We start from the raw sequence: 27,864 nt of genomic DNA, 5'->3' as shown, positions 1-27,864 counted from the left end.
CCATCCAACATTGCTATTGCCCCGCCCAGTGACCTTAATCTCTCCAAAGCTGGGGGAGGAGAGGGGGGCTGTGTGCAGATGGACCTTCAATCTCCAGAGGAGGATGTCGGAATCTGAAGTTGGAAAAGGTGAGAGGAGCTGACTACCCTTGCAGACCCTTGGAGCAAGCCTGAGCTATGCTCTGCCCTCACCCCTCTGACCCAACAACTGCCAACCTGAACCCTATCCCTGGAAACCTCTGGGGGGACCAAAACCATGTTTCCCTATTCCCATCCCAGCAGGCCCTAAATACAACCTCTTCACCACCTGAGCCCAGACCCTCAGCCTGACCCAGATGCTGCCCCTTGGCCTCCCAGCCCCATTCCATACCTTTAGTTCTCAAATTAAATCCAGCCTCAATCCTCACCCTGACCCCTGTTCTAGAGCCCACTCAACTCTACCTGCAAATCCAGCCCCAAACTGAATCCTAACACAAACCTTATTAACCAAAATGCAAACCCATTAGAATGCAAACCCCCACTCTGGTTGCAGACCCCCTATGAACTCTGAAGCCACCTAACCTCAACTGCAACCCCTAGATGCCAGTACTGTTAGTGAGTATAATCTATGACTTTACAGAAAGTGTATAGATCTTTTAAAAAAAAGACTAAACAAATATAGAGCAAGAATACACATCTGACGGTGGGTGCTAAACTTCAAGAGCTCTGGAGTCAGACTGCCTGGGTTTGACTCCTGATTCTGCAGCTTCATTAAGTCACTTAACCTCTTTCCCTTGATTCCCTCTTCTGCAAAATGGAATGATACTACACCTCAGGCATTCTTCTGAATGCTGAACTCACTTTACCCTCAGGCCACCTGTACAATGCAGGTACCCTTATTGTCATCCCATTATACAGATAAGAAAAATTGAGGTCAGAGGGATTATCTTATTTGCCCAAGGCAACACATAGCTACCAAATGGTAGAGGCGGGATTTAAACTCAGACTGTTTATTTCCTCCAAAGCTGGGGATCTTAACCAGGCCTACTTACTACCCCTCAGAGGCTGAAATAGGGCCATGGCAATTGAAAATGACCTTAGCTAAAAACCCCAATGCAAAACTCAAACCCTGCTCAAAGCTCATCTTCGACCCTAACCCTGATCCCAATTCTAATTCAAACTCATTCAAATATCCAGTCCTAACCCTAAATGTCCGCCAAGCTCCACTCCTGTATTTAAACCTAACCCCAACCTGATCCAAGATCTACAACTCAAATTTAACTTTAAATTTGCCTCCAGCTTTAAACTGAAGCCCACCTCATGACAATTTAAAGTCTCTCCTCAGTTAAACCCTACTTCACTTGGAAGCCTTCCCCTGTAAATTCTCACTCTACCTCCAATCTTTTTTTTTATTGTTTCTTTTCTTTTTTTTTTTAAAGAGAGAGTGAGAGAGAGAGGAGGACAGAGAGAGAGAGAGAGAGAGAGAGAGAGAGAGAGAGAGAGAATTTTTTTAATATTTATTTTTTCTTAGTTCTCGGCAGACACAACATCTTCGTTTGTATGTGGTGCTGAGGATCGAACCCAGGCCGCACGCACGCTAGGCGAGCTTGAGCCACATCCCCAGCCCCTTCTTTTTTTTTTTTTTTTTTTTTGATAGATTTTTTTATTGGTTGTTCAAAACATTTCAAAGCTCTTGACATATCATATTTCATACATTAGTTTCAAGTGAGTTATGAACTCCCATTTTTACCCCAAATACAGATTGCAGAATCACATTGGTTACACATCCACATTTTTACATAATGCCATATTAGTGACTGTTGTATTCTGCTACCTTTCCTATCCTCAACTATCCCCCCTCCCCTCCCCTCCCATCTTCTCTCTCTACCCCATCTACTGTAATTCATTTCTCTCCTTGTTTATTTTCCCATTCCCCTCACAACCTCTTATATGTAATTTTGTATAACAATGAGGGTCTCCTTCCATTTCCATGCAATATCCCTTTTCTCTCCCTTTCCCTCCCACCTCATGTCTCTGTTTAATCTTAATCCCAACGCTAATTCTTATCCACAATACTTAACTTGAGTAGCCCCAACTCTCTAATTTTACATGTCCTCTCCTTTCTTCAAACAAAGGGATGGGATCATGTAGGAGGTGTCTATAATTGTCCGAATACTCTACCCCTCTACACTTCCCTGACTCTCTCTACACAGATACCACCCCAGACCCCAGTCCAGCCAATGGGACAGGCCCTGGTCCCGATTGGGGGATTTGCCCTGGACCTCCAGTCGTGGAAGGTGATACCGGTGGGGCTTCGGGCCTGGGTACCCCTAGGCGAAAGGCCCAGCACAACAAGCACAAGACAGTGGCAGTGGCCAGTGCCCAGCGGTCACCCCGTGCGCTATTCTGCCTCACCCTGGCCAATCCCCTTCGGCGGTCCTGCATCAGCATTGTGGAGTGGAAGTATCCTGGAAGGACAGGCATAAGGCTTAGAGGTAAGGGTCACCAGGGTACCAAGAGTCAAGCATCGAATCAGATGGGGGAACTGAGGAGGGTCAAGGTCATCAAGGATCAAGGTCAAGAACTAGATTAGAGGGGGACTCCTCCATAAAGGTAATAGTGACCACGGGTCAAGAGTCAAGGACTGCTGAGTGTGGTGGTGCATGCCTGTAATCCCAGCAGCTCAGGAGGATGAGGCACTAAGCAACTCAGTGAGACCCTGTCTCTAAATAAAATACAAAATAGAAATGGGGATGTGGCTCAGTGGTCGAGTGCCCCTGAGTTCAATCCCAGGTACCCTCTACCTTTCAAACAGAGTCAAGGACTGAATCAAAGTAAGAGTTGGTATGATATAAGTTTCTGTGGGGCAGGGGGTCAAAGTCAAGATCTTGGTCAGAGCGGAGGAGGTTGAGAATGTCAGAACCAGACACCTTGAAGTCAAGAGTCAGCACTGGGTGGGAGAGCCCTAAAGGAGTGTGGGGATTCCAGTGCTGCTCTGTCTGGGTCCTTGACTGTGTCCACCTGAGGCCCTTTGACATCCTCATCCTGCTGACGATCTTTGCCAACTGCGTGGCCCTGGGAGTCTACATCCCCTTCCCTGAGGACGACTCCAACACTGCCAACCATAACCTGGTGAGGCCTGCCTTGCCCTGTCCCCAGCCAAATACAGCCCTGGGAGAGTCACACCTCAAGCCTTTGGGTCAGGTCTCTTCCCTCTCTGACTCACCCAGCCCCACCCTCCGTGCGAGTTAAGCATCCCTTCCCCCAAACCCATCTCGACAGGCCCCGCCCCCAAATAACTCCCCGACTTCCCACCCCGCCCCGACTCCGCCCCCAGGAGCAGGTGGAATACGTATTTCTGGTGATTTTCACCGTGGAGACAGTGCTCAAGATTGTGGCCTATGGGCTGGTGCTCCACCCCAGCGCCTACATCCGCAATGGCTGGAACCTCCTGGACTTCATCATCGTCGTCGTCGGGTGCGCATCTTCGCTGCGGTGGGGGAGGCACCCCACCCTAGTTCGCATTGCTGACCCTAAGCCCTTTGAATTCCGGACTCGAGAAAGCGACTAATTCAGACCGTCCCTATTTGGCAACCACAGTCGGATTTATTAACATATTTAAAACTCATGTGCATTACCATTTTTTAGGACTTGTGCTTTACTGGCGAGAAGGGAGGGGTGGAGGGGGCTTCCAAGATCTGACCCCCACCTCCCTGTCCCGTTCTTCCCATCAGGCTGTTCAGTGTGCTACTGGAGCAGGGATCCGGGCGGCCAGGCGAAGCCCCGCATACAAAGCCAGGAGGCTTTGATGTGAAGGCATTGAGGGCGTTTCGGGTGCTGCGGCCACTGAGACTGGTGTCTGGCGTCCCCAGTAAGTGGTACACCCCTCCGGGTTGAAGGTGGGGAGGTGGGGTTGGGGCTGGGCTAAACCCTCCTCTCCCTCCCCGCAGGCCTGCACATAGTGCTCAATTCAATCATGAAGGCGCTGGTGCCGCTGCTGCACATCGCACTGCTCGTGCTCTTCGTCATTATCATTTATGCCATCATCGGACTGGAGCTGTTTCTTGGACGCATGCACAAAACCTGCTACTTCCTCGGATCTGGTTAGCCCGCCCACCCCTCCTCGGACAGGACAGGCTCCCTCCTTTGCTCTTAAGCCTTGTGTCTTGTTCTCATGGAAATCCAGTCAGATTCATCAGACTCCACCCCCAGACTCAGGCTCCTTCCCTGGATAACCAAGCCACACCCCTATATATTTAAGACTGTGCCCTAAGTCTCTAACTCCAACCTCTCCCTTAGTAATAGCTGTGCCCCATCACAAGACTCTACCCACACAGCAAAGCCCTGTCCCATGGTTAAGATGTCATCTTCCACCACTGGCTCTACGAGCTTAAGCCCTTTCATAGGGATCCAAGCCCAAGCCTTTATTCAACTCTCTTCTCAAGAGGGTCTCCCAGATGTACCAGATGCCACATCCAGGCTCATGCCTCCCGGTTATTTATGAGTCCCTATCCCGAATTTACAGTCCAACTTCCCCAGATCCCAGTTAGTGGGACACACAACTCCCCAGTGGTTCAGAATGCAGGATCCCACAAAGCAAGGGGAGCAAGGGGTTGCCCTTGCCTAAGAAGAATCTAGAGCCCCTGAGTCTCAGGGGCTCCAGAGTTTCCTGGTGAGCAGGTGGGCATGCTTCATAGTGACAAATTCCAGTCTTCCCGTAGATGTGGAAGCAGAAGAGGACCCGTCACCCTGTGCATCTTCAGGCTCTGGGCGTGCATGCACTCTGAACCAGACCGAGTGTCGAGGACGCTGGCCAGGGCCCAATGGTGGCATCACCAACTTTGACAACTTCTTCTTCGCCATGCTGACAGTCTTCCAATGCATCACCATGGAAGGCTGGACTGATGTCCTCTACTGGGTGAGGTGGACAGGAGGCACACAGCTCCAAGGCTGAACCGGCCCTTCCTCCCCAAGCTCAGATGGGTATGTCTGCATACCCTGAGGAAAGTATGCTCTCTTCGCAGATGCAGGATGCTATGGGGCATGAGCTACCCTGGCTGTACTTCGTGAGCCTGGTCATCTTTGGGTCCTTCTTCGTCCTCAACCTTGTGCTTGGTGTCCTGAGTGGGTGAGAGGCCTAAACATATTGCTCTTCTCCAACCCTTGACTCATTTGTCATGCTGGCAAACTCTTAAGTGTCCTGCAAAACCCATCTGAAATGCTCCTTCATTCACTCAGTCTTAAATATCTACTGTGTGGGAGGCACATTATAGGAATGGAACAAGACTTGAAAACCCCTGCCTTTCTGCATATTACATTCTGAAGGGCAGGGGCAGACAACAGCAAAATACATGATAAAGAAGTGTGTATACATTATATGTGCACACACACAACATATGCTATGGAAAGAAAAATATAGGAATAGGAAGATCTTGCAATTAGAAATAGAGACATCAGGACAGGCCTGGTTGAGAAGTTGTTATCTGAGTAAAAATGTGTGACAGATAAGGGAGTGGGCCATATGGCTATCTGAGGGAAGAGCATTCCAAACAACAGGAACAGCTAGTGCAAAAGCTAGAATATGCTTGGCATATTGAAAGAACAGCTAGGAAGGAAATGTGGCTAGAATGGTGAACGCAAGGGGTCTGGGGGGCTTCCTCACCCTCTTCCCTCAGGGAGTTCTCCAAGGAGAGAGAGAAGGCAAAAGCACGAGGTGATTTCCAGAAGCTTCGGGAGAAGCAGCAGATGGAAGAGGACTTGCGGGGTTACCTGGATTGGATTACACAGGCTGAGGAGCTGGATCTCGAGGACCCCTCAGCAGATGGCAACTTTGGTTCTATGGCTGAAGAGGGCCGGGCTGGCAATCGTAGGCAACTTCAATCTAGCTCATTCCCTGCTCTATTCATGCCTCAGATGTGGTCCACCCTCCTGAGATACAGTCCCAACCTGCAACTTTTCTAGGACCAGTCCTCAGTGCTGGTTGAGGATACAAAAATCTAGACCCAGCCTCAGATACAGACTCCACATAATGTCCCCTCCCCCAGACATGGGCCTAACTCTGCCCCTAGACTGTCCACCCCAACTGTCCTCTCTGTTCCCACAGGGCCACATCTGGCAGAGCTGACCAATAGGAGGCGTGGACGTCTACGCTGGTTCAGTCATTCCACTCACTCCACACACTCTACCAGCAGCCACGGTGGGGATCCAGCCATGCTGGGCTGGGGGCAGGGCCAGGACAGGTGGGCTGGCAGAGGAGAGGTGGGACATAGGGTCTTTGGATCCTGACTTTTTTCTTTACTTTGCCCACAGCCAGCCTCCCAGCCAGTGACACTGGCTCAATGGCAGAAACCCCAGCTGAGGAGGAGGAGGAAGAAGGAGCTCTGGCCAGCTGTGCACGCTGCCTGTAAGAGCCCCCAGCACTTGACCCTGACAGCCTGGTGCCCACACTAGACCCTAACCTTAGTCCTTAGGCTAGCCTCAAACCTTGACCTCCAGCCCCATCTGCTGACTCCTTGCCAGTCCTTTATGACAACTACCTCCTATCTCTTTTCCAGAAACAAGATCATGAAAACCAGCGTCTGGTGAGTTGGGAAAAAATGTATAACTATCTGACCCCATGACTTGGAGACCTCCCAAGACCTCCCCTACCTCCAAGCCCTCCATGACCTCTGGGCTCCCGCATCAGCCCCCACCCCTGGGTTAGGGAGGCTATCACAGCAGTGGGATCTTGACCTTCCCCCACCAGCCGCCGCTTTCGAAGAGCCAACCGGGGGCTCCGGGCACACTGCCGGAAGGCTGTGAAGTCCAATGCCTGCTACTGGGCTGTGTTGCTGCTCGTCTTCCTCAACACGCTGACGATCGCCTCAGAGCACCATGGCCAGCCTGTTTGGCTCACCCGGATCCAGGGTGCGCACCCAGCCTGCCAACTCTCTCCCCCCAGGTCCCTCCATCGCAGAAGTTCAAATCCAGAATTTTTTTTTTTTTTTTGGTACCAGGATTTGAACCCATGGGTGATTTACCACTAAGCCACATCCCCAGACCCCCACCTTTTTTCTTTATCTTTATCTTTTTTTTCTTGAGACAAGGTCACACTAAGTTGCTTAGGACCTTGTTAATTTGCTGAGGCTGGTCACAACTCACAATCCTCCTGTGCCTCAGCCTCCTGAGCTGCTGGGGTTCCAGGTTTGTGCCACCATATCCAGCTCAAATTAAGGGTCTCTAGGGAGCCTCAGACAGTGCCTTCCTGGCCAGATAAACACAGAAACCTTATCTTGTACCATTCTGCCTGTAGCTTACACTTATGTGATGCTTGCTGTGTGCATCAAGCTCTGTTCTCTTGACATATAGCAACTCTCCACCACAACCTTGTACAAGTTAAGTTCTGAGGCACAGGGTACTAATCACCAGGGTACTGAAAGTCAAGCATCTAATCCATAAACTCAGCTAGTGAGTAGCAGAGCCAGGATTAGAACACAGGCAGCCTGGCCCCAGAATCTTGGGTTGTTTGTTTTATTTTTCCAATACAGGGGATTGAATCCAGGCATGCCCTCCCACTGAGCTACACCCCTAGCCCTTTTTATTTTATTTTGAGACAGTCTCTCACTATGTTGCCTTGGCTGCCCTTAAACTTGCAATCTTCCTGCCTCAGCCTCCTATGTAGCTGAGATTACAGGCATGCATTTCCACACTGGCAGAATCCAGAATCTTAATACCACACTGTGTGGACAAGTAAATCCCACTGTGCCTCTATTTCTCTACCCACAAAATAGAGATAATGATAGTATACACAGCCTAGAATTATAGGGATGATTAAATGAGTTAAAATAAAATGTTCTTAGAACATTGTGTGGCCCACATAAACTGAATGGCTGACTATAGATCCCACTTCTGTTTTTTTTTTTTTCCTCTACCAGGAATTAAACCTAAGGGTGCTTAACCACTGAGCCACACCCCCAGCCCTTTTATTTATTTATTTATTTATTTATTTATTTATTTATTTATTTTCATTTTTGGAGGGGTACCAGAAGATTGAACTCAGGGGCACTTGACCACTGAGCCATATCCCCAGCCCTATGTTGTATATTATTTAGAGACAGGGTCTCACCAAGTTGCTTAACGACTCACTTTTTGCTGAGGCTGGCTTTGAACTCATAGTCTTCCTGCCTCCACCTCCCAAGCCTCTGGGTTTACAGGCATGCACCACTGTGCTCAACTTTATTTCTTTATTTTGAGATCAGTTCTCATTAGGTTGCTTACAGTCTCACTAAGCTGCTGAGGCTGGCTTTGAACCTGCAATCCTCCTACCTCAGCCTCCCAAACAGCTGGCATTACAGGCATGTGCCATCATACTCAGTTTACAGATCCTATCCAACCCCAACTAAATGCTAGAGTTTTGGCTGAGGGTGTCACTTAATGGTAGAGCTACACATGTGCTTAGCATGCATGAACCCCTGGGGTTCATCCACAGTGCCAAAACAATACAAAATAAAAACAAAACAAAAATAGTAAAGCCTGGGGTTGGAGGGGTAGCTCAATGGTAGAGCATTTACCCAGCATGTGTGAAGCACTGAGCTCAATCCTCAGCACCACATAAAAATAGATAAAGTAATGGTATTGTGTCTATCTACAACTAAAAAACTATTTTAAAAAAATTAGACAGGCCTGGGGTTGTGGCTCAGTGGCAGAGCAGTTGCCTCGAGCGTGTGAGGCACTGGGTTCGATCCTCAGCACCATACAAAAATATAAATAAACAAAATAAAGATATTGTGTCCATCTATAACTAAAAAAATTAAAATTAGACAATTTTAAAAAAATAGTAAACCTTAGGTGCTAGCACTACCCTTGAATTGGCATTTTCCTGCTCTTCACCCCAGCCTTACTACTCCTCAAAAATCTCACCCCCAGCCTGCACCTGGCCTGATAGTAGCTAACTCAGGATTACTCTCCATATGTCTCTAAGGAATCCAGCCAGCCCAATCACCATGTCTCTGTCCCCACAGAGTATGCCAACAAAGTTCTGCTCTGCCTGTTCACTGTGGAGATGCTTCTTAAGCTGTATGGTCTGGGCCCCTCTGTCTATGTCGCCTCCTTCTTCAACCGCTTTGACTGCTTTGTGGTCTGTGGGGGCATCCTGGAGACCACCTTGGTGGAAGTGGGTGCCATGCAGCCTCTCGGCATCTCAGTGCTTCGATGTGTGCGTCTCCTCAGGATCTTTAAGGTCACCAGGTATGCATATGGAGGAAGACTGGAGTCCCATAAACAGCCCAGACAACTCATATCCCAACTCCAACGATAATCTCATCTGCATCACCATTTATTCAAAAAACACCCATTAAGCACCTATTGCATGCTGGGCACACTTCTGGTCCCTATGTACACATCAGGAATCAAAGTAGACCCAAGTCCCTGCCTTTATGGAGATTTGACTGCACTGGGAAGAGTATCCCTTTCATTCCTATCCCCTTCCTCAACCTCAACTCCTATTCTAACATCATCCCCAAGTTCATTTCCAAAGTCAACTCCATATTCGTTCTCAAACTAAATTCCATCCCCACCCCATCCCAGACCATAACTCCATCTCTAACTCCAGCCCCCACCATTCATTGTTCATGGTATGTTTACAATACTAACATCCAGTACCAAAGCCAGCCCCATGTCCCAGCCTCAGCCCCATCATTAACCACCAAGTATAGTGCTATCCTCAATCTTCAAACAAAACCCCCACATCCCTAACCCCTAATCATCACCCTTTTCCCAAGTACAGACCCATTCCCTGCCCTAGCCACAATCCCCTCCCCATCCCTTCTCCTGTCCCAACCCCCACCACAAGCTTATCCCCTGCTCCATCTCCAGTCCCAAATGTCCCCAGTCCCCTCCCCCATCCCAGTCCCAACCTGAAACCCAACTTTAGCTTCACCAATCCCCACCTACACCTCCATCCCTACCTCATCTCCCAATAGCAGCCCTAATGCCAACCCTAACCCCAAGCTCAGCTTTCCCCTCATTTCTTACTCTCGCCACACCCCAATTCCAAAATCATTTCCACCAAATGGCCCCAACGCATCCCAAGCTGGAGCCCCACCCTGGCTCCTGACTCTTCAGAAAACGTGGTATCCACCCTGCCCCTTTCTATCTCTGCCACAGGCACTGGGCATCTCTGAGCAACCTGGTGGCATCCCTGCTCAATTCCATGAAATCTATTGCATCCTTACTGCTGCTCCTCTTCCTCTTTATCATCATCTTCTCCCTGCTTGGCATGCAGCTGTTTGGGGGCAAGTTCAACTTTGACCAGACCCAAACCAAGCGGAGCACCTTTGACACCTTCCCCCAGGCACTGCTCACTGTTTTTCAGGTGGGGCCAGGACACCTTAGGATAAGTGGGTTGGGGAAATCCTGGAGTTGGAGGGGGTCCCAAGAGCTTCATGGTGACATCCCACCCCCAGATCCTGACAGGTGAGGACTGGAACGTGGTCATGTATGATGGTATCATGGCGTATGGTGGCCCCTTCTTCCCAGGGATGCTGGTGTGCGTCTATTTCATCATCCTCTTCATCTGCGGCAACTGTATCCTGGAAGCTTTGGGGGCCCGGGTGTTGGGGCCTGGGGCCTAAGGATAGATAGGGGGACCTGGGTGGTCTGTAGGTAGGCTGCTTCTCTGCCTTTGCAGCCTGAGCTCACACTAGACATCCTGTTGAATGTGTTTCTTGCCATTGCTGTGGATAACCTGGCCAGCGGGGATGCAGGCACTGCCACGGACAAGAGCAGGTGAGGTCTGGCTCCACCCCCAAGACAGCCACTCCCTGAGATGCCTGACTACGAACCCCCGCATACAACCAGTATCACTAGAGATGCCTCCTGTGTCCCTGGTAATCCTCACCTCCAGATGCAAACTGTCAGGGCTCATGCATTCTACATGCATTTATTAAGCACCTACTTTGTGCGCAGCTCTGATGCAGATGCCACGGAGACAGCAGGGGTCAAGGTAGACCTTTTATGGAGCTGGCCTCCTAGTTGCAAGCAAAACACATGAATATGTAGTATAACTTGAGTATATATTAATAAGTAATAAAGAAAAAGAGCAGATGAAGGGATAAAGAGAAACCAAGATTGCTATTTTGGTTGGGATAGTCAAGGGAGGGCTCTAAGAGGTGGTGACATTTATACAAGGACCTGAATGAAGTGAGGGAGTAAGCTGTGCAAATATCTGGGGAAGGAGTATTAAGGCAAGGGAACAGCAAGTGCAAATGTTGTTAGCACTTTTAAAACAAAATACCAGGGCTGGGGCCATAGCTCAGTGGTTTAAAGCTTGCTTAGCTTATGTGGGGCCCTGGGTTCCATTCCCAGCACTGCAAACGAACAAACGAACCAACAAATAATCACCCACTGGTGGGCAGGGAGGAGAGTGGTAGGGGGTGAAGTCGAATAGTAAAGAGGAGAGAGGGGCCAGAGAGAGGGCATTCTGGGTCAAGGTAAGACTTTGGCCTTAGCTCTTGGTAATGGAAACATGGGAAGGCTGCAAGCAGACAGGCTCCTTCTGGCTGTTGTGAGTACAGAATGTGGGGGTTGAGCCTAATCAGGGAGGTTCTGGGGGATCCAAGAAAGGTCTGCAGTATTTACAGTGACCCTCCCCAGACTTGTCTATGTGCTGCCATCCATGAGAGTCACCCCCTATTTCCTCACACAGGGAGAAGAGCAGTGAGGAGAGTGTCCCAAAAGAGAATGGAATATTGGTGAGTTAGAAGCCTGGGTGCTGGCCACACCTCCCACTACCACCCATACGTGCCTGTGTGAGTGACTAATTGCCACCCTCTGCCTGTTCATTCCCCCTTTATCACATCTTATCCATGCCTTCTGTATCCATCCTCTGTTGTCCTCCCCACTATCACTGACTCTCAGCTTCCTGTCCCCAGGTGCCTGGTGGAGAAAATGAGGAACAGGAAGGTACAAAGACTGAAGAAGCAGGCAAGTAGGCAGTGGGACCTGGTGTGAGATCTTGGGGAAAGAGCCCAGGCACAGAGCTCCCAACTCCTGATGCTCTCCTCTCCAGGTAGTGGCCTTTTCCAAGATCATCCTGAAAGGAATGGACTTGGAGTGTGGCCAACAATATTGGGGAACATTGAGGTTAAAGAAGAGAAAAAGACCTTTTGTTTTACTGCAGAACTTTTCAGAGCCTTTTTTATAAAATACACACACACACACACACAGACACAAATGTTCACTCAATACACACTCACTGAGCCCCTGCCTTGTCCCACTAGACATACAGCAGTGAACAAAATGGACTAAGATCCCTTCCCTGCTGTGCGCATTGGCACACACCTGTAATCCCAGTGGCCCAGGAGGCCAAGGCAGGAAGATCATGAGTTCAAAGCCAGCCTCAGCAATTTAGCGAGGCTCTAAGCAACTTAATGAGACCCTGTCTCTAAATAAATTACAAAAGAGATGTGGCTCAGTGGTTCAATGCCCTGGAGTTCAATCCCTGGTACTAAAAAAAAAAAGTAAATAAATAATTTCCTGCAGAGTTGACATTCTGGCAGAGAAAATGGAAAAATCTTGCCATGGGACAAACACTGTTCCAGGCACTTTACATCAATTTTCTTAATGAATTTTCTCTTATGCTCTTTTTCCAAATGCCAGGCGTGGAGGAGGAAGAGGAAGAGGATGAGGAAGAAGAAGAAGAAGAAGAAGAAGAGGAAGCAGGTGCAGGGCATGAGGAACTCCTGCAGGAAGTTGTACCCAAGGAGAAGGTGATGCCCATCCCAGAAGGCAGTGCATTCTTCTGCCTCAGCCAAACCAACCCGTGAGCACTGGGAGTGGCCTTGGGGTTGGGGCAGGTGGTGAGCCATGGAGCTGTCAAAGCAGGAGTGGGACAAAGATGTACCTCTCAGGCTTTCCTGCCTGTTTCTGTGATCCTGGGTTCTGACCACAGCCCTTTTCCTGCTCCCCAGGCTGAGGAAGGCCTGTCACACCCTCATCCACCATCATATCTTCACCAATCTGATCCTGGTGTTCATCATCCTCAGCAGTGTGTCCCTGGCCGCCGAAGACCCCATCCGCGCCCACTCCTTCCGCAACCACGTGAGGCTCAGAGGGGCCTCCATATCTCGAGGTGGCAGGCCGAGGGAGGGGACTCTCCCAAGGGATGTCAGGGAGAAAACCTCTAATTGGCTGAGAATGAGGATTCATGGTGGCAGCTACAGCAGTGCCAGAAGTTACTATGTGTGCAGCACATCTGAGGAAGGCCAGGCGGGGGATCAGTTTTTAACTGGGGTGGAGGGGAGCTGTGATCAGGGAAAGGAAGCAAGCCAAGGGCACTCGTGTAAGCTGGGTTGAGGCAGAGGAGTCCGAAATTGAACTCTAGTCTGAATTTGAACCCTCATATAAGCTGGGTTGAGGCAGAGGAGTCGGAATTTGAACCCTAGTCTGTCTGATGGCCAACCCTTTTGACTTGGTGATGATAATAATGATAGAGAGAAATAGAGGAAGGAGAACAAAACTTGTTTTTTTTTTATACCCACTTAAGCACTGAGCCACATCCTCAGCCCTATTTTGTATTTTATTTAGAGACAGGGTCTTGCTAAGTTGCTTAGGGCCTCACTAAGTTGCTGAGGCTGGCTTTGAACTCGTGATCCTCCTGCCTCAGCCTCTCAAGACGCTGGGATGACAAGGGTGCACCACTGTGCCCAGCAGGAGAACAAAACTTACACATGATTCAGTGGCTCCCCCTCTTTCTCACTTCCCAGATTCTAGGGTACTTCGATTATGCCTTCACCTCCATTTTTACTGTGGAGATTTTACTAAAGGTGACTAATGGACCCCCAGCCATACCCTAAGTTACCCCAGCATCCTTCTTACCTGCTCTCTCAGCCCAGCGCCTATGGTTCTAGCCAGCCTCTAATCTTTTTTCCTACCCATCCCCAAAAGTGTACCTCTCTGGTCCCCGTCCCCTCATTCCCCCAACTATCTCCAGGTCTGACATCTAGCCCACTCTCCTCTGGTTCCCAGATGACAGTGTTTGGGGCCTTCTTGCACCGTGGCTCCTTCTGCCGTAGCTGGTTCAATCTGTTGGATCTACTGGTGGTCAGTGTGTCCCTCATCTCTTTTGGCATCCAGTAAGTGACACCTCCCCCTGCCTACCCCATTCCTTTCAGAGCCAGAGCCAGGCCCAATTCAGGGCCTGAGAACTGCCCCCTTCCCAGCTCCAGCGCCATCTCCGTGGTGAAGATACTGCGAGTACTCCGGGTACTGAGGCCCCTCCGAGCCATCAATAGGGCCAAGGGACTCAAGGTAAGCCCACCTTACCCAAGCCCACAGGGCCCAGGCCCTTTCCCTGTCTCTGGAGCCAGGGACACTGATCAAGCTGACCATTTGCACTGATGTATAACTGTGCAGTCATAATCCTTGACTACTGATCATATGACCTGACCCATGTTCCTTACAAATGACCATGCGTTCCTTAGCAGTGGCTGCATTTCCCTAGTTCAGGTCCCTGACATGTAGCCAAATATACCTGCCTGGCAGATATTCTTGATTGGTGCCCACACAGCCCTAGCCCACATCACTGTCTTTTCTCCGCGTGTTTCTGGCCACATATCCCTGATTTGCAATCACATGTGCCTGTTCAAAGTCCCCAAGCTGCATCTATCACCAGAGTCCCCACCCCATGGTTACTGTGGCCTGCGGTATCCATCAGCCATATGCATGGGTGCCTGCAGCACGTGGTACAGTGTGTGTTTGTGGCCATCCGGACCATCGGGAACATCATGATTGTCACCACGCTCCTGCAATTCATGTTCGCCTGCATTGGTGTGCAGCTCTTCAAGGTGGGAGAAATGCTGGAGGGAGGGTGGGCAGAAGTCAGGGCAGTGGGTGAAACACAAACCTGATTAACAGATGTTCTCTCTACAGGGAAAATTCTACAGTTGTACCGACGAGGCCAAACACACCCCCAAAGAATGCAAGTGAGTGTCTTCAGCCCTCCAGGGACCCCAGAACCCCTCCTGAAAGCCATAGAGGTCCCTAGACTTCACCAAGGTCTCTGAAACCCCTAGAGCCTCCTCCTGAGAACTGTAAAGACTCCCAGAATTCCTTAAGACCTCCAAACCCCCCAAAACTCCTTAAGGCCCCAAGATACATTCCAAGAACTTGAGAGGCCCTTAGAGATCACCTAGTCCTCAGAGGCTGCCCCATTTTCCCCCTCAAACCTCCATGTTCTCCAGTGTCAGCTACATTCCATTACATCCCAGATCTCCTAGCAATCCCCATCCCTGCTGCAAGCCTCCAGCTTCCATCTGGAGACTCCTTTAGAAGATAGATTATATGCTGGACATGGTGCTGCACACCTGTAATCCCAGCGGCTCTGGAGCCTGAGGCAGGAGGATCACCAGTTCAAAACAAGCCTTAATATCTTAGTAAGGTCCTAAGCAATTCAGCAAGACCCTTTCTCAAATTTTTAAATAAAGGAGGAGGGCTGGGGGTGTGGCTCAGTGGTTAAGCACTGCTGGGTTCAATCCCTGAGAGAGAGAGAGAGAGAGAGAGAGAGAGAGAGAGAGAGAATAGAGGATTAAAGTGTAGGCTGCAAAGCCAGACATTCCTGGTTCAAATCCATGTCATGAGATCTGGGCTGGGTATGTTTCTTAACCTTCATGAGTCCCTTTTAGCTTAATTGAAAAATGGAGATTTTTTAAAAATGTGGTTGTAGCTGGGTGTGGTGGCACATGCCTGTAATCCTAGCAGCTTGGAAAGCTAGGGCAGGAGGATCACGAGTTCAAACCCAGCCTCAGCAACTTATCGAGGCCCTAAGCAACTCGGTGAGACCTTGTCTCTAAATAAAATATTAAAAGGGCTGGGATGTGGCTCAGGGGTTGAGTGCCCCTGAGTAGTTCAATCCCTGAGGCCGAAAAGAAAAGAAAGGGGAGGGGAGGGGAGGGGAGGGAAAAAAGAAAGTGTGCCATGGTATAAAGTTACTACACTAAAAACCCAGCATTGACAACCACGTTAGTGTTACTTTTCCCTGGCTGGTGATGGTGGGGTTGATAGAGCACCAACTATAGCCAGATCTGAATTTTATTTTATTTTTAAAATATTTTTATTAGTAGTTGATGAACCTTTTTTTAGTCTATTTATATGTGGTGCTGAGAATCAAACCCAGTGTCTCACACATACTAGGCAGGTGCTCTAAAACTGGGCCACAACCCCAGCCCCCTGAATTTTATTTATTGACTTGCTTAATCCTGTGACAAGCCAGGAAATGGGTTCTGTTACTATCGTCATTCCATAAATGGGGAAAACAGAAGCACAGAGAGGATCAATGTCCAGTCACCTATCCAGGAAATGGAAGAATAGGATTTGAACCCAGCCTGTCAAACTCTGCCAGTATGGCCTGCTGCCTCCATTCTAGAGACTCCACACCCTTTGCCACAGATCTCCAACCCTCCTTACCCACCTAGCATGTCTGCAACATTCATCCACAGGGGCACCTTCCTGGTCTATCCTGATGGAGATGTGTCACGACCCCTGGTCCGGGAGCGGCTCTGGGTCAACAGTGATTTCAACTTTGACAATGTCCTCTCAGCCATGATGGCCCTGTTCACTGTCTCCACCTTTGAAGGCTGGCCTGCGTGAGAGGCGGGGCCCTAGGGATGGCTTGGAACTAGGCAGGGTTTTCTGGGGGATTCGATAGGGATCTCCTGGAAATGGTTGCAATAACTTGGGGATGTGATGAAAGTCTCTCAAGACTGGATAGGGTTTTTAAATTCATATTATTTATACAGAACAAATAATGAGCTTTATTTGGGGATGTTTGCACATGCATATAACATTCCTTTATCATTTCCACCCCTGTAACCTCCCTGACCCTCTCCTCCCCTACCCCTCTTCTCTAATGCTCTCCCTGCTATTTTTATGTTGTCTTTTTTTTTTCTAGATCTGGGTAAGGTTTTCTAAAGACTGGTGGTTGGTGGTTGTGTCCAAGGACTGGGGGTGGGGGGTCTCCCAGAAGCTGGCTGCCAGTTCTTTGGGTACTTGGGTGAGGAGTCTCCAGGAACTGTGTAGAGATCTCTGATGGACTAAGTAGGAATCTAGAAGGGACTGGGTAGGAACTAACTAGAGGTCTGGGGAGATTGGAAAGAAGGTCACCAAGGAGGTGGAGCAGGGAATTCAGGGATTTCTAGGAAGCTGCACAGGTCTTTGGGTGTACTAACTGGAGATTTCTAGGGGGAATGGGGCAGGGGATTCCTGATAATTGGATTGGGGATTTAAAGATCTTTAGGGGCTTTGAGGGGAAGTTCTGGTGAGCTACATGGATGTGTTCAGGTGGCTGGATAAGGGGATTTGGAGGTCTATGGGAATTTGGGGGGTGAGGGTCTTTGAAAGGATGAATGGGAATTTTTCCAAGGGCTGTATGGGGATCTGTGGAATAAGGAATTTGAGAATTTTTGAGGTCCTGGTGGGGGTCTCTGAGAATGTATAGTGGTCCCAAGGGTTTAGGTTGGGGATTCAGGGACTTTTGGGTTACCAGACAGGAGATTCACTTGTATCTGGGATAGGTGATCTTGGATCAGGTCTGAGGGGTCTAGGATACCTCCTCACCTTCCCCTGCCTCTACTCTCCTCTGGCTCCCACAGGCTGCTATATAAGGCCATCGATGCACATGCAGAAAACCGAGGCCCCATCTATAATTACCGAGTGGAGATCTCTGTGTTCTTCATTGTCTACATCATCATCATTGCGTTCTTCATGATGAATATCTTTGTGGGCTTTGTCATTATCACCTTCCGTGCCCAGGGCGAGCAGGAGTATCAAAACTGTGAGCTGGACAAGAATCAGGTGACTTCTGATCCCGGACCCCCTACTGGTGACCACGAACCCCTCCCTCTTTGCCTTAGGACTCCTCCCCCATGCTCACTCATGCTCTAAATTGGTTTGCAGCGCCAGTGTGTGGAGTACGCCCTCAAGGCCCAGCCACTCCGCAGATACATCCCCAAGAACCCACATCAGTATCGCGTGTGGGCTGCCGTGAACTCTGCTGCCTTTGAATACCTCATGTTCCTGCTCATCCTGCTCAACACAGTTGCCCTAGCCATGCAGGTCTGAATGCCCTATCTTGATCTATGCTAGGCACCTGCTTCTACCCTCTCCACACAATCCCCTGGGAAGCATTAGGAATACTTTAGGCCACAAATAACAAAAATCCTCCAACTGGCAGAGACCCAAGTTATCAAGACACTTGACATATTTCTTTAAGGCCAAAAATTGTAAATTGTATTCTGATTTTAGAGTTGTATGAATGTGAAAACAATGATTCGTGGCCATTTTAAGTTGCCATTGGTTATAAAATGACACCAGTTTCAGAGATTCTAAAGAGAGTCACTGAAATATGGTAATTACCTCACATCATGAGAAGTATTGAGGTAGGTTGTTTGCTTATTGTTGATCACAGTCCTAGACCCCATCTGTCTTTCTACTTCACCATTCCTGGCAAGTGACTTTCATTCCTATGGTTGTTGCTTCATGGTCACAACACAGCTGCCATAGCTCCAGATATCAAAACCACATTCAAGGCAGGATAAAGAACTCTCCTTATTTGAGCATTTTGATGGAGAGCAAAATATTTTTCACAGAAGCTTTCAACCATCAGCAGATTTATGTTTATGTGTCAGCAGAACTGGCCTTGCCCATCTGCTAGAAAAGCTAGGAATCAAAGATTGGGCTTTCTAGGATCCATAATAGGAAGCAGACAGTGTCAGGGGTTTGGCCAACCCATATTGCTACCATGTCCCCAGACTCACTTTAGCCCAGATCAGGAACAATTTGGTTGGGAATGGGGATTCTTTGCCTTAGGCTCTTTCACCCACTGATTTTCTCCCCCAGCACTATGAGCAGACTGCTCCCTTCAACTATGCGATGGATATCCTCAACATGGTGTTCACTGGACTCTTCACTATCGAGATGGTGCTCAAAATCATCGCCTTCAAACCAAAGGTGCCCCTCAGCCCCAGAACCACCCCCAAGTGGGTGAATTCCTTGGGAAGGGACCACATTCCAGAGCTGGGGGGGGCAAGTAGGGAGTCATAGACTAGGTAGTGAGAGGGATCCAGGTGTTGACTCATCTTGTGGCCCAAGCCAGGCTCTGCCTCGCCAGTGTCCCCCTACCCTTCCCTGCTAGCTCAGAGAAGACAGAACACTGCTTTCCTCCTGTCTACAGCATTACTTTACTGATGCCTGGAACACATTTGATGCTCTTATTGTGGTGGGCAGCGTCGTGGACATCGCCGTCACTGAAGTCAATGTGAGGATTGGCCTTTGCACGAACCCACTCTCCCCCAAAAACCTTCCCCCACCTCCACCTCAGGGCCCTCCTTCACATGGGTAGGTGTCTCCCACTTACATTGTCACCACCTCTGGGGATTGAGCACTCCTGAATTTAGCTCTCTCTCTTAATGAGTTCATGTTGGACTCAGCCAAAGTCCCCCTCCACATGCTCCCTTAACCCATTTTGCAACCTCTCCACTGGCTCTATTAGCTCCTAAAAATGCCTTTCCTGTTACTTCTGTCACCTCTTTATTTGCCTCTACCTTCCTCTCCATTGGTTCCATCATGCCCATTGGCTTTGGCTTTGGCTTTGGCTTCATCATCCCTTCTGATGGCTCCATGGGCTCCATTTCCTCAACCTACTTTGTCATTTCCATCACTGGCTCATTCATGACTCTGTCATCACCAATGACTGCAACATGGGCTCCATCATCTCCTCCGCCGGGAATTATATGACTCTATCACCTCAACTGATGATGCGGCTGGTTCCACATCTCCATCACTGGCTTCTTCAATGGGTCATCCATTGGTCCTCATCTCCATCATCTCCATAAAATACTGATTCCATCATGTCCTCCGTTGGCTCCAATGTCTCTCCTCTCCCCCTCATCCATTTGGGGTCAATGATCTCATCATCTCTGTCATCTCTGTTTTGGCCATATCTTCCTCCAGAATGGTGGCCATCTTGGTGAGGTAACCCCCTACCACCACAGGGACACTCTCCTTTTCTACCCTCTCCCTCCCTTTTTTCCCAAGAGTCCTTAGAAACCCCAGCCCTAACCCTAACTCTGACCACTCTGGGGCCTAGTTTCTGAGGGTTTGGGGGGCTGGAAGGATGAAGACATGAGACAGGGAAGTGACTAGGGCTGGTATAAACTGGGCATCCCCATCCCCAGAGCTCTGAAGACAGCTCTCGCATCTCGATCACCTTCTTTCGCCTCTTCCGAGTCATGCGACTGGTCAAGCTCCTCAGTAAGGGTGAAGGGATCCGCACATTGCTCTGGACATTCATCAAATCCTTCCAGGTAATCCTCAATCCCACCCCTTTAACCACACCTTGACCCAACCCCTTTCCTCTCAGCCTGCCCCTTTATTACCCTTAGAACTCCAGCTCTCCAAAATTGCCATACTCACTTCCTACCTAACTGTTCCCAGCTTTCTAGCGTTCTCCAGCTGTGCTCACAATACCCAACATGCCCCTGGCCTCACTGACCTTACCCTACTCTATTTAATCCTATGTCCATATTTGGGAAACTCTGGTAGTCCTGAGCATTTTGAGGATGGACTACATCTCCCAGGAAACATGGCTGGGTGCAGGGAGTGCATTCTGGAGTTTATAGCTCTCTGTCTGGACCTAAGCATCTATTCCCCCATCCCCACAGGCCTTGCCCTATGTGGCTCTTCTCATAGCAATGATATTCTTCATCTATGCAGTCATTGGCATGCAAGTATGTGGGGACCCTAGGGAGCATCCCTTTGCCACCTCTCTGCAGAAGGGGGACAATTGGGTAGGAATAGCCCCATAGTGGAGTGGGGGTGGTAAGATGGAAAAACTAGATCACCCTGGGTCAGTCTACACATCTGTGAAATGAGATCAACAGACCCTAGGTCAGTCTACACATAATGTGAAATGGGGTCAACAGTGCTTGCTTGTCAGGATTATGAGAATCATTTGGGTATAGGAAGGTCTGAACTGGGTGGGAACGTGTGAGGACATGGGCTTATCCCCCTAACTTGCTCCTGTGTGCCCACAGATGTTTGGCAAGGTGGCTCTTCAGGATGGCACGCAAATCAACCGAAACAACAACTTCCAGACATTTCCACAGGCTGTGCTGCTTCTGTTCAGGTGACATCTTCCCACTTCCCTGCCACCTTGGTCCCCACATCCTCTGTGGTCCTCAGACTTCCTTTGCTGTGGAAATACTAGGGCAGCACGAGGCTCCATGTAGCCTGAGATGTTTTCTGGACATGAACTGAAGAGTCTATTAGAATATTCTTGTCGCAGCCATTCTTTTTCTAGTAATAAGATGCACCTCCTTCTTAGTCTACAGTGCCCTCATCTGTAAGATGCAAAGATGACTGTCATCAACATGGCCTTGCTGGCCACTAAAACAATGAAATGCTCTCTGCCAGATGCAGCCCCTGGCGAGGAGTGGGTCATCTCCCCGCTTCCTAATTCCCCACAATGCTACTTGCCACAATTTTATGGCCTCTTCTCAGGATTCCATCCCTGTGTGACCCCTCAGGTGTGCCACTGGTGAGGCATGGCAGGAAATAATGCTTGCCAGCCTTCCTGGAAGTCGGTGTGACCCTGAGTCTGACTATGGCCCTGGCGAGGAGTTTACCTGTGGTAGCAATTTTGCCATAGCCTATTTTATCAGCTTCTTCATGCTCTGTGCCTTCCTGGTGAGAACCATTTCCCTGAAATCACCAGCACTGCCTTGGGCCCAGAGATGTCCAAATTAGGTGGGCAACTCAGATCTTGAGAGGGCTGGCCTGACAGTAAGTTCAGCTTTGGGGACTTGTGACCCAGTGACAGTATAAGATCACCCTAGCCTCCCACAATCCTCCCACAGCCCTGACCTGCCCTTCACCTAACCCTCTTTGCTCAATGGCCCACAGATCATAAATCTCTTTGTGGCTGTGATTATGGACAACTTTGATTATCTAACCAGAGATTGGTCCATCCTGGGCCCTCATCATCTTGATGAATTCAAGAGGATCTGGTCTGAATATGACCCTGGGGCCAAGTATGCCTTCTAACCCCTTACCCAAAATCCTAGGGCACAGTGCACTCCCCTCAATAGTCCCATAGTCCCAGAACCTTTGACCAATGCATCCCACTACCCAGTCAATAGATGCCCTGAGTTATCTACTGCCCCCGTCCTTTGCCCTCTCCAACTGTCCCCCAGTTCTTCCCTAAAAAGCCTCGAGGTGTTGGTAGGGGGATGTAGTGATGAGCCAGTGGGGTCTTGATGAAGAGCTAGAGAGGGTATCACCAACCTAGGGGAACCTCCACAACTGTCCTAGGGGCCGCATCAAGCACCTGGATGTGGTTGCCCTGCTGAGACGCATCCAGCCCCCACTAGGATTTGGGAAGCTGTGCCCACATCGCGTGGCCTGCAAGGTCTGTGCACCTACCCACCCTCTCATGGCCTCTGGGAGGGCTGTCCATCACATGTGGGGATAGGGACCTGCCTTGGGTGGGGACATGTGTTTGGTCACATTCTCAAATGTTTCAGCCCCAGAGATTCATGCAATACTTGGCATTTTCTCAGAGTGGGTTCTATATCTCTGATGTTTGCAGAGACTTGTAGCAATGAACGTGCCCCTCAATTCAGATGGGACAGTGACATTCAATGCCACACTCTTTGCCCTGGTGCGGACATCCCTGAAGATCAAGACAGAAGGTGTGTGAGAGGTCAGGGGCAGGAGTGAGAGAGTCCTTGGGGAGGGTGCAGGGACCAAACTCATAGAGTGATGAACCCCACTTCAAACCTCAAAATGGGTGGCTCTGGCATCTCCAGGCCTAGTCCATCCCATACAATGGGGCCAGCACACAGCTATAGTCAAAGCTTCTGGAGCTACTCGAGAGGCTGAGACAGGAGGGCTGCAAATTCAAGGCCAGCCAGTACAACTTAGCAAGACCCTGTCTCAAAATAAAATTTTACAAAAGCTCTTGGGATATAGCTCCAGAGATAGAACACTCCTGGGCTCAAGTCCCAGTACTGAAAAAAAAAAAAGTAGTTTCTGATGCCCTCCCCCCTCCAACAGTGCTGAGCAGCTCTTCCCATTTACTCTGCCCCACATCTTCCTCCAATGCAGGGAACTTGGAGCAAGCCAACCAGGAACTGCGGATGGTCATCAAAAAGATCTGGAAGCGGATAAAGCAGAAGCTATTGGATGAAATCATTCCCCCTCCAGATGGTGAGCTGTCCCCACTCCAGTTCCTTGAACTCAGACAACTGAATCATCAGAGGATTGCTTAAGTGTCCGGTGATTGCTTTCTACCATAAAACCAGCACTGGCCTGGGACAAGTGGGGGTCCTTGCTGGTGGATAAGAATTGGGGAGGCAGTGGTGGGAGAGACAACCCTGTGTAACTTTATCCTTTCTTCCTTGTCTCCAGAGGAGGAAGTCACCGTGGGCAAATTCTATGCCACATTCCTGATCCAAGATTATTTCCGCAAATTCCGGAGGAGGAAAGAAAAGGGGCTATTAGGAACTGAGGCCCCCTCCAGCACCTCCTCTGTCCTTCAGGTCTTCAGGGCAGGGTCTGCTGTGGCTGAGGCTGAGGCTCACCTCCCTCTTGTTCTCATGAAACCCATGTCACAGATGTGGAAACTGAGGCACTGGTCCCCACAGAGGGTCAAGGATGACTGAGAGCTCCTACTCACACACTCACTCCTCCACCATGGGAAGCAGGCTTGTGGAGGGGAAGTTTAGACCCTGAGTTTCCCACTTCCCTATTTTTCTACCCCCATAGGCTGGTCTGAGGAGCCTACAGGACTTGGGTCCTGAGATCCGGCAGGCCCTCACATGTGACACAGATGAGGAAGGGGAGGAGGAGGAAGAGGGGCAGCAAGGAGAGGAAGAAGCTGAAAAGGACCCAGAAACATACAAAGTAAGAACTGCTTTTCATTCCCCCAGGAATTTTTCCCATGTTTTTTATTGGTGCATTATACTTTGTACATAATGGTGGGATTTGCTGTTACATGTTCGAACATGCAAGACAATATAACATTATAATTTGGCCAATACCCCTCACCAGCATTTCCCCCTCCCTAGCTGTCTCCCTCCCCCTGGTCCCTTTCCTCTATTGATCTCCCTTTAATTTTCATCCCCCAGGAATTCTTGATCATATAATATTCCCCCAATCCCCTGATTGCCTTTGACACTTCTCTAGGAAAAAGCCCTCCAAAGGAGCCCCCTCCATGATGGAAAAATATTTATTCAGTACCTACCATTGGCTGTTGGAGGGCAGGACCCAGATTTGGCCCCTGGGAAGCCTATAAACCACTGAGGGATACACACTATATGACCAACTGATTTAGCTGTAACGTTGATGCAACACTTAGTCCTGTGACTCTCCACAGGCCCCCATGGAGTCCCAGCCCCCATCTCGTAGGAATTCCAGAATTTCCGTGTCTCTGCCTGTTGGAAGCAAAAACCCAGATTCACTTTCCCTTGGGCCCAGTGATGATGATGGGAGGGCTTCCAATTCCGGACAGCCCAGTGTGAACCCAGCTGGATCCCACAACCAAAGGTAAGGTCAAGTGTCTGGGAGAAAATGGTGAAGGAAGGCAGGGGCGCAGCATGAGGACCCAGAGACCTTTGAGTAGAAATCTGGAGAGGGTGGAGATGTTTCAAGGGCTCAGGTGGGAAGAGGGAATAATAAGAGAGTCATATGAGAAAGGCACCCAGCAGCTCTGGGGGCTAAGGCAGGAGGATCATGAGTTCAAATCCAGCCTTAGCAAAAGTGAAGTACTAAGCAAGTGAGACCCTGTGTCTAAATAAAATACAAAATAGGGCTGGGGGTGTGGCTCAGTGATGGAGTACCCCTGAATTCAATCCCTGGTACCCCGCTCAAAAAGAGAAAGGCAGTGTAAAGGTTTAATACAAAAATCACTTGATGTGGAACTAAATAGGTTTTAGTTCAAATCCTAACTCTGTCACTTGCTAAGTGACACCTTGGGCTAATCATTTCATTTAAAAAAAAATGTGTTGTATTTATTTCTTTTATGTGGTTCTGAGGATCAAACCCAGTGCCTTACATGTGCTAGCCAAGTGCTCTGCCACTGGGCTACAACCCTAGCCCCTAATCATTTCATTTTGGATCCTCAATTCCTCAATTCCAAAATGGTGATGATAACAGCATCTACTCCATAGGGGTAATGAAAGGATGAAATGAAGTCATACATGTCAAGTGCCCAGTTTTTACTTCCCCCAACATAATCCTGGCTCCTGTGTTGAACTTATCCTTTCAAGAGACCAACTTTGATTTAAAAAAAAAAAATTTGGGATCCTTCTAATGAGACAAATATGTATTAAAACGTAAGCCTGGGGGCTGGCATTGTGGCTCAGTGGTAGAGCGCTTGCCTAGCATGTATGAGGCACTGAGTTCAATCCTCAGCACCACAGAAAAATACAATAAAGATATTTTGTCCACCTAAAACTAAAAAATAAATATTTTTTTAAAAGTAAACCTGTGTTCATGTTAAAATGAATAACAGAGACCAATGCAGTGGTACATGCCTTTAATCCCAGCAGCCTAGAAGGGTAAGGCAGGAGGATCACAAGTTCCAAGCCAGACTCAGCAACTTAGTGAAGCCCTAAGCAATTTAGTGAGACCCTGTCTCAAAATAAAAAGTAAAAAGAGCTGTGGATGTGGCTCAGTGGTTAAGCAACCCTGGGTTCAATCCTAGGTATCAAAAATAAATAAATAAATAAATAAATAACATAAAATAAAAAGGGCTGGGGTAAAGCACTCAATTCTCAGTTATAGAGCATTTGTCTAGCATGTACAAGATGCTGGATTCTATCCTTAGAATAATAATAATAATAATAAATTTTATGTTATATGAATTTTCATTTAAGTGTTAAGCCCAATATTTGTATAGAAGATGGGGCATGGTATAATAGTAGCCAAGGACTCAGAGCCACATATTTGGGAGTATCTGGTCTACCAAATATGCCTCACTTTTCCCAGGAGAAGCTCTGGGGTTTTCATGTTCACCATCCCAGAAGAAGGAAGTTCTCAGCCCAAGGAAACTAAAGAGCAAAACAAGCAAGTTGAGGAAGAGGAAATCCCTGACCGGTACACTGGCCGTATCACGTTGGATGAGCCCATGAGCTGTGGGGGAGAGGGCAGGACTGTTGTTACTCCATCTCCAAGTTCCAGACATGGATTCACCTCCATCTCCCCCTTCTGCACAGGCTCTCTTATCTGGATGAGCAGAGAGAGGCTCCCCCACACCCAGCCCTTCTGCCACCTCACCAACCCCAGAGATATGTAAATGGGCACAATGCACCACGCAGACGTCTGCTGCCCCCCACTCCTGCAGGTAAGAGTGGGAATGGACTCTAGGGCCACCCCCCAAGGTCCAGCAGAAGAGCAAGCCAGGGAAAGAATGCCATTGTTCTTAACCCTCAGGCCGGAAGCCCTCCTTCACCATCCAGTGTCTGCAGCGCCAGGGCAGTTGTGAAGATTTACCCATCCCAGGCACCTATCATCGGGGGCGAAACACAGGGCCCAGCAGGGCTCAGGTGAGGCAAGGGAGGAGGGGGTCCTGGGTCTGAAAGAGTGGGAGCAGCCTGGACTGAACTTATCAAATACACTGCATGTCAGGACTTTCTGAACAGGGCATTCATGGAGGAATGCACATAATTCTCACTGAACTTGTGAGGTGTGTAACACTACCCCCAGTTTACAGATAAGGAAATAGGCCCAAAGGAATGTATTCATCCAAGATCATATAGCTAGTAAGTGACAGAGACAATCTTAGGCTCTGACATAAACTCAATTCTGGGGCTGGAGATGTGGCTCGATGGTAGAACACTTGCCTAGCATGCTCAAGGCCCTGTCCCCCTGCATGGCACTTCAAATAAACACATAAATAATTTACACCCATTCATTTTGACTCCAGTTGTGTGTTGGGGGAGGAGGACAGCATTCACAGGAGTGAGTCCTAGACCCTCATGGTCACCCATCAATCTCTGCACCTCTGATATTTATTCTGGTCCAGGGTTCCTGGGCAACCCCTCCTCGGAGGGGTCGGCTCCTATACGCCCCACTGCTGTTGGTGGAGGAGGGTGCAGCAGGGGAGGGATACCTCGGCAAATCCAGTGGTCCACTGCGTACCTTTACCTGTCTGCATGTGCCTGGATCTCGCTCGGACCCCAGCCATGGCAAGAGAGGCAGTGCTGACAGTTTGGTGGAGGCTGTGAGTACAGAGGGGGTATAGGCAAGAGGCCTGGGGAAAGGGAGGTGGCAGAACCTGGAGGAGGGGGGGAAGGGGTTCCCAGGTTGCGCTGTGCATGTTCTTCATAATGTACAACCACTGTCCCCCACTGACTTCCCTATATGTCCTCATGGGCACATCATATAATCCACAGTCCCCTCTGTATACACTGTCACACTGATCCCACCTATGTGCCCTCAGGTACTCATCTCTGAAGGCCTAGGCCTCTTTGCCCGAGACCCACGCTTCGTGGCCCTGGCCAAGAAGGAGATCGCAGATGCATGTCGCCTGACACTGGATGAAATGGACAGTGCTGCTAGTGACCTGTTGGCACAGGGGACCAGCTCACTGTATAGTGATGAGGAGTCCATCCTCTCCCGCTTTGATGAGGAGGACCTGGGAGATGAAATGGCCTGTGTCCATGCCCTCTGAATACTTATCCCTCCCCCACTGCTCAATAAACCTCCTGCCCTCCCCTCCCCAGAGGGAGACAGGCATGGACCACACACTGCTATACTTTGGTGTATTTTTTTCTAGGGGCCTGAAGCTGCCCAGAGGTCCCTATGCATCCATCCATCCCTGGTTCCAGCCCTGAGCCACTGCCCACACATGGGT

General features: G+C 49.3%; 1 protein-coding gene across 2 annotated transcripts; it reads left to right on the top strand.

Moving 5' to 3' along the window:
- The first annotated feature begins 103 nt into the window (after window positions 1-103).
- Cacna1f (calcium voltage-gated channel subunit alpha1 F) lies at window positions 104-27,681 on the top strand. 2 transcript variants are annotated; one of them, XM_026406682.2, is made up of 48 exons: window positions 104-128; window positions 2,192-2,441; window positions 3,005-3,110; window positions 3,316-3,455; window positions 3,713-3,849; window positions 3,929-4,081; window positions 4,700-4,896; window positions 5,003-5,106; window positions 5,654-5,811; window positions 6,082-6,174; window positions 6,288-6,381; window positions 6,533-6,559; window positions 6,724-6,884; window positions 8,978-9,203; window positions 10,122-10,329; window positions 10,421-10,541; window positions 10,661-10,742; window positions 11,662-11,707; window positions 11,888-11,939; window positions 12,615-12,777; window positions 12,926-13,055; window positions 13,721-13,780; window positions 13,983-14,089; window positions 14,177-14,264; window positions 14,693-14,800; window positions 14,886-14,938; window positions 16,451-16,597; window positions 17,603-17,804; window positions 17,907-18,065; window positions 18,849-18,959; window positions 19,183-19,266; window positions 19,962-19,982; window positions 20,186-20,314; window positions 20,672-20,737; window positions 21,044-21,135; window positions 21,536-21,695; window positions 21,912-22,039; window positions 22,320-22,416; window positions 22,597-22,699; window positions 23,115-23,216; window positions 23,418-23,548; window positions 23,775-23,912; window positions 24,385-24,554; window positions 25,998-26,105; window positions 26,225-26,352; window positions 26,442-26,554; window positions 27,034-27,231; window positions 27,451-27,681. In XM_026406682.2, the coding sequence occupies exons 1-48, from the start codon at window positions 104-106 to the stop codon at window positions 27,679-27,681; spliced, it is 5,907 nt and encodes a 1,968-aa protein (XP_026262467.2). The 2 variants fall into 2 exon arrangements, with proteins under 2 accessions (XP_026262467.2, XP_026262466.2); XM_026406681.2 differs by having other exon boundaries at window positions 5,654-5,844.
- The last annotated feature ends 183 nt before the right edge of the window (window positions 27,682-27,864 follow it).

The sequence above is a fragment of the Urocitellus parryii genome, chromosome X (genome assembly GCF_045843805.1).
Source record: "Urocitellus parryii isolate mUroPar1 chromosome X, mUroPar1.hap1, whole genome shotgun sequence".
In the NCBI taxonomy this organism is placed as follows: Eukaryota; Metazoa; Chordata; class Mammalia; order Rodentia; family Sciuridae; genus Urocitellus; species Urocitellus parryii.
Note: the sequence above shows the minus strand (reverse complement) of the source record. Positions and strands in the feature narration are given on the sequence as shown.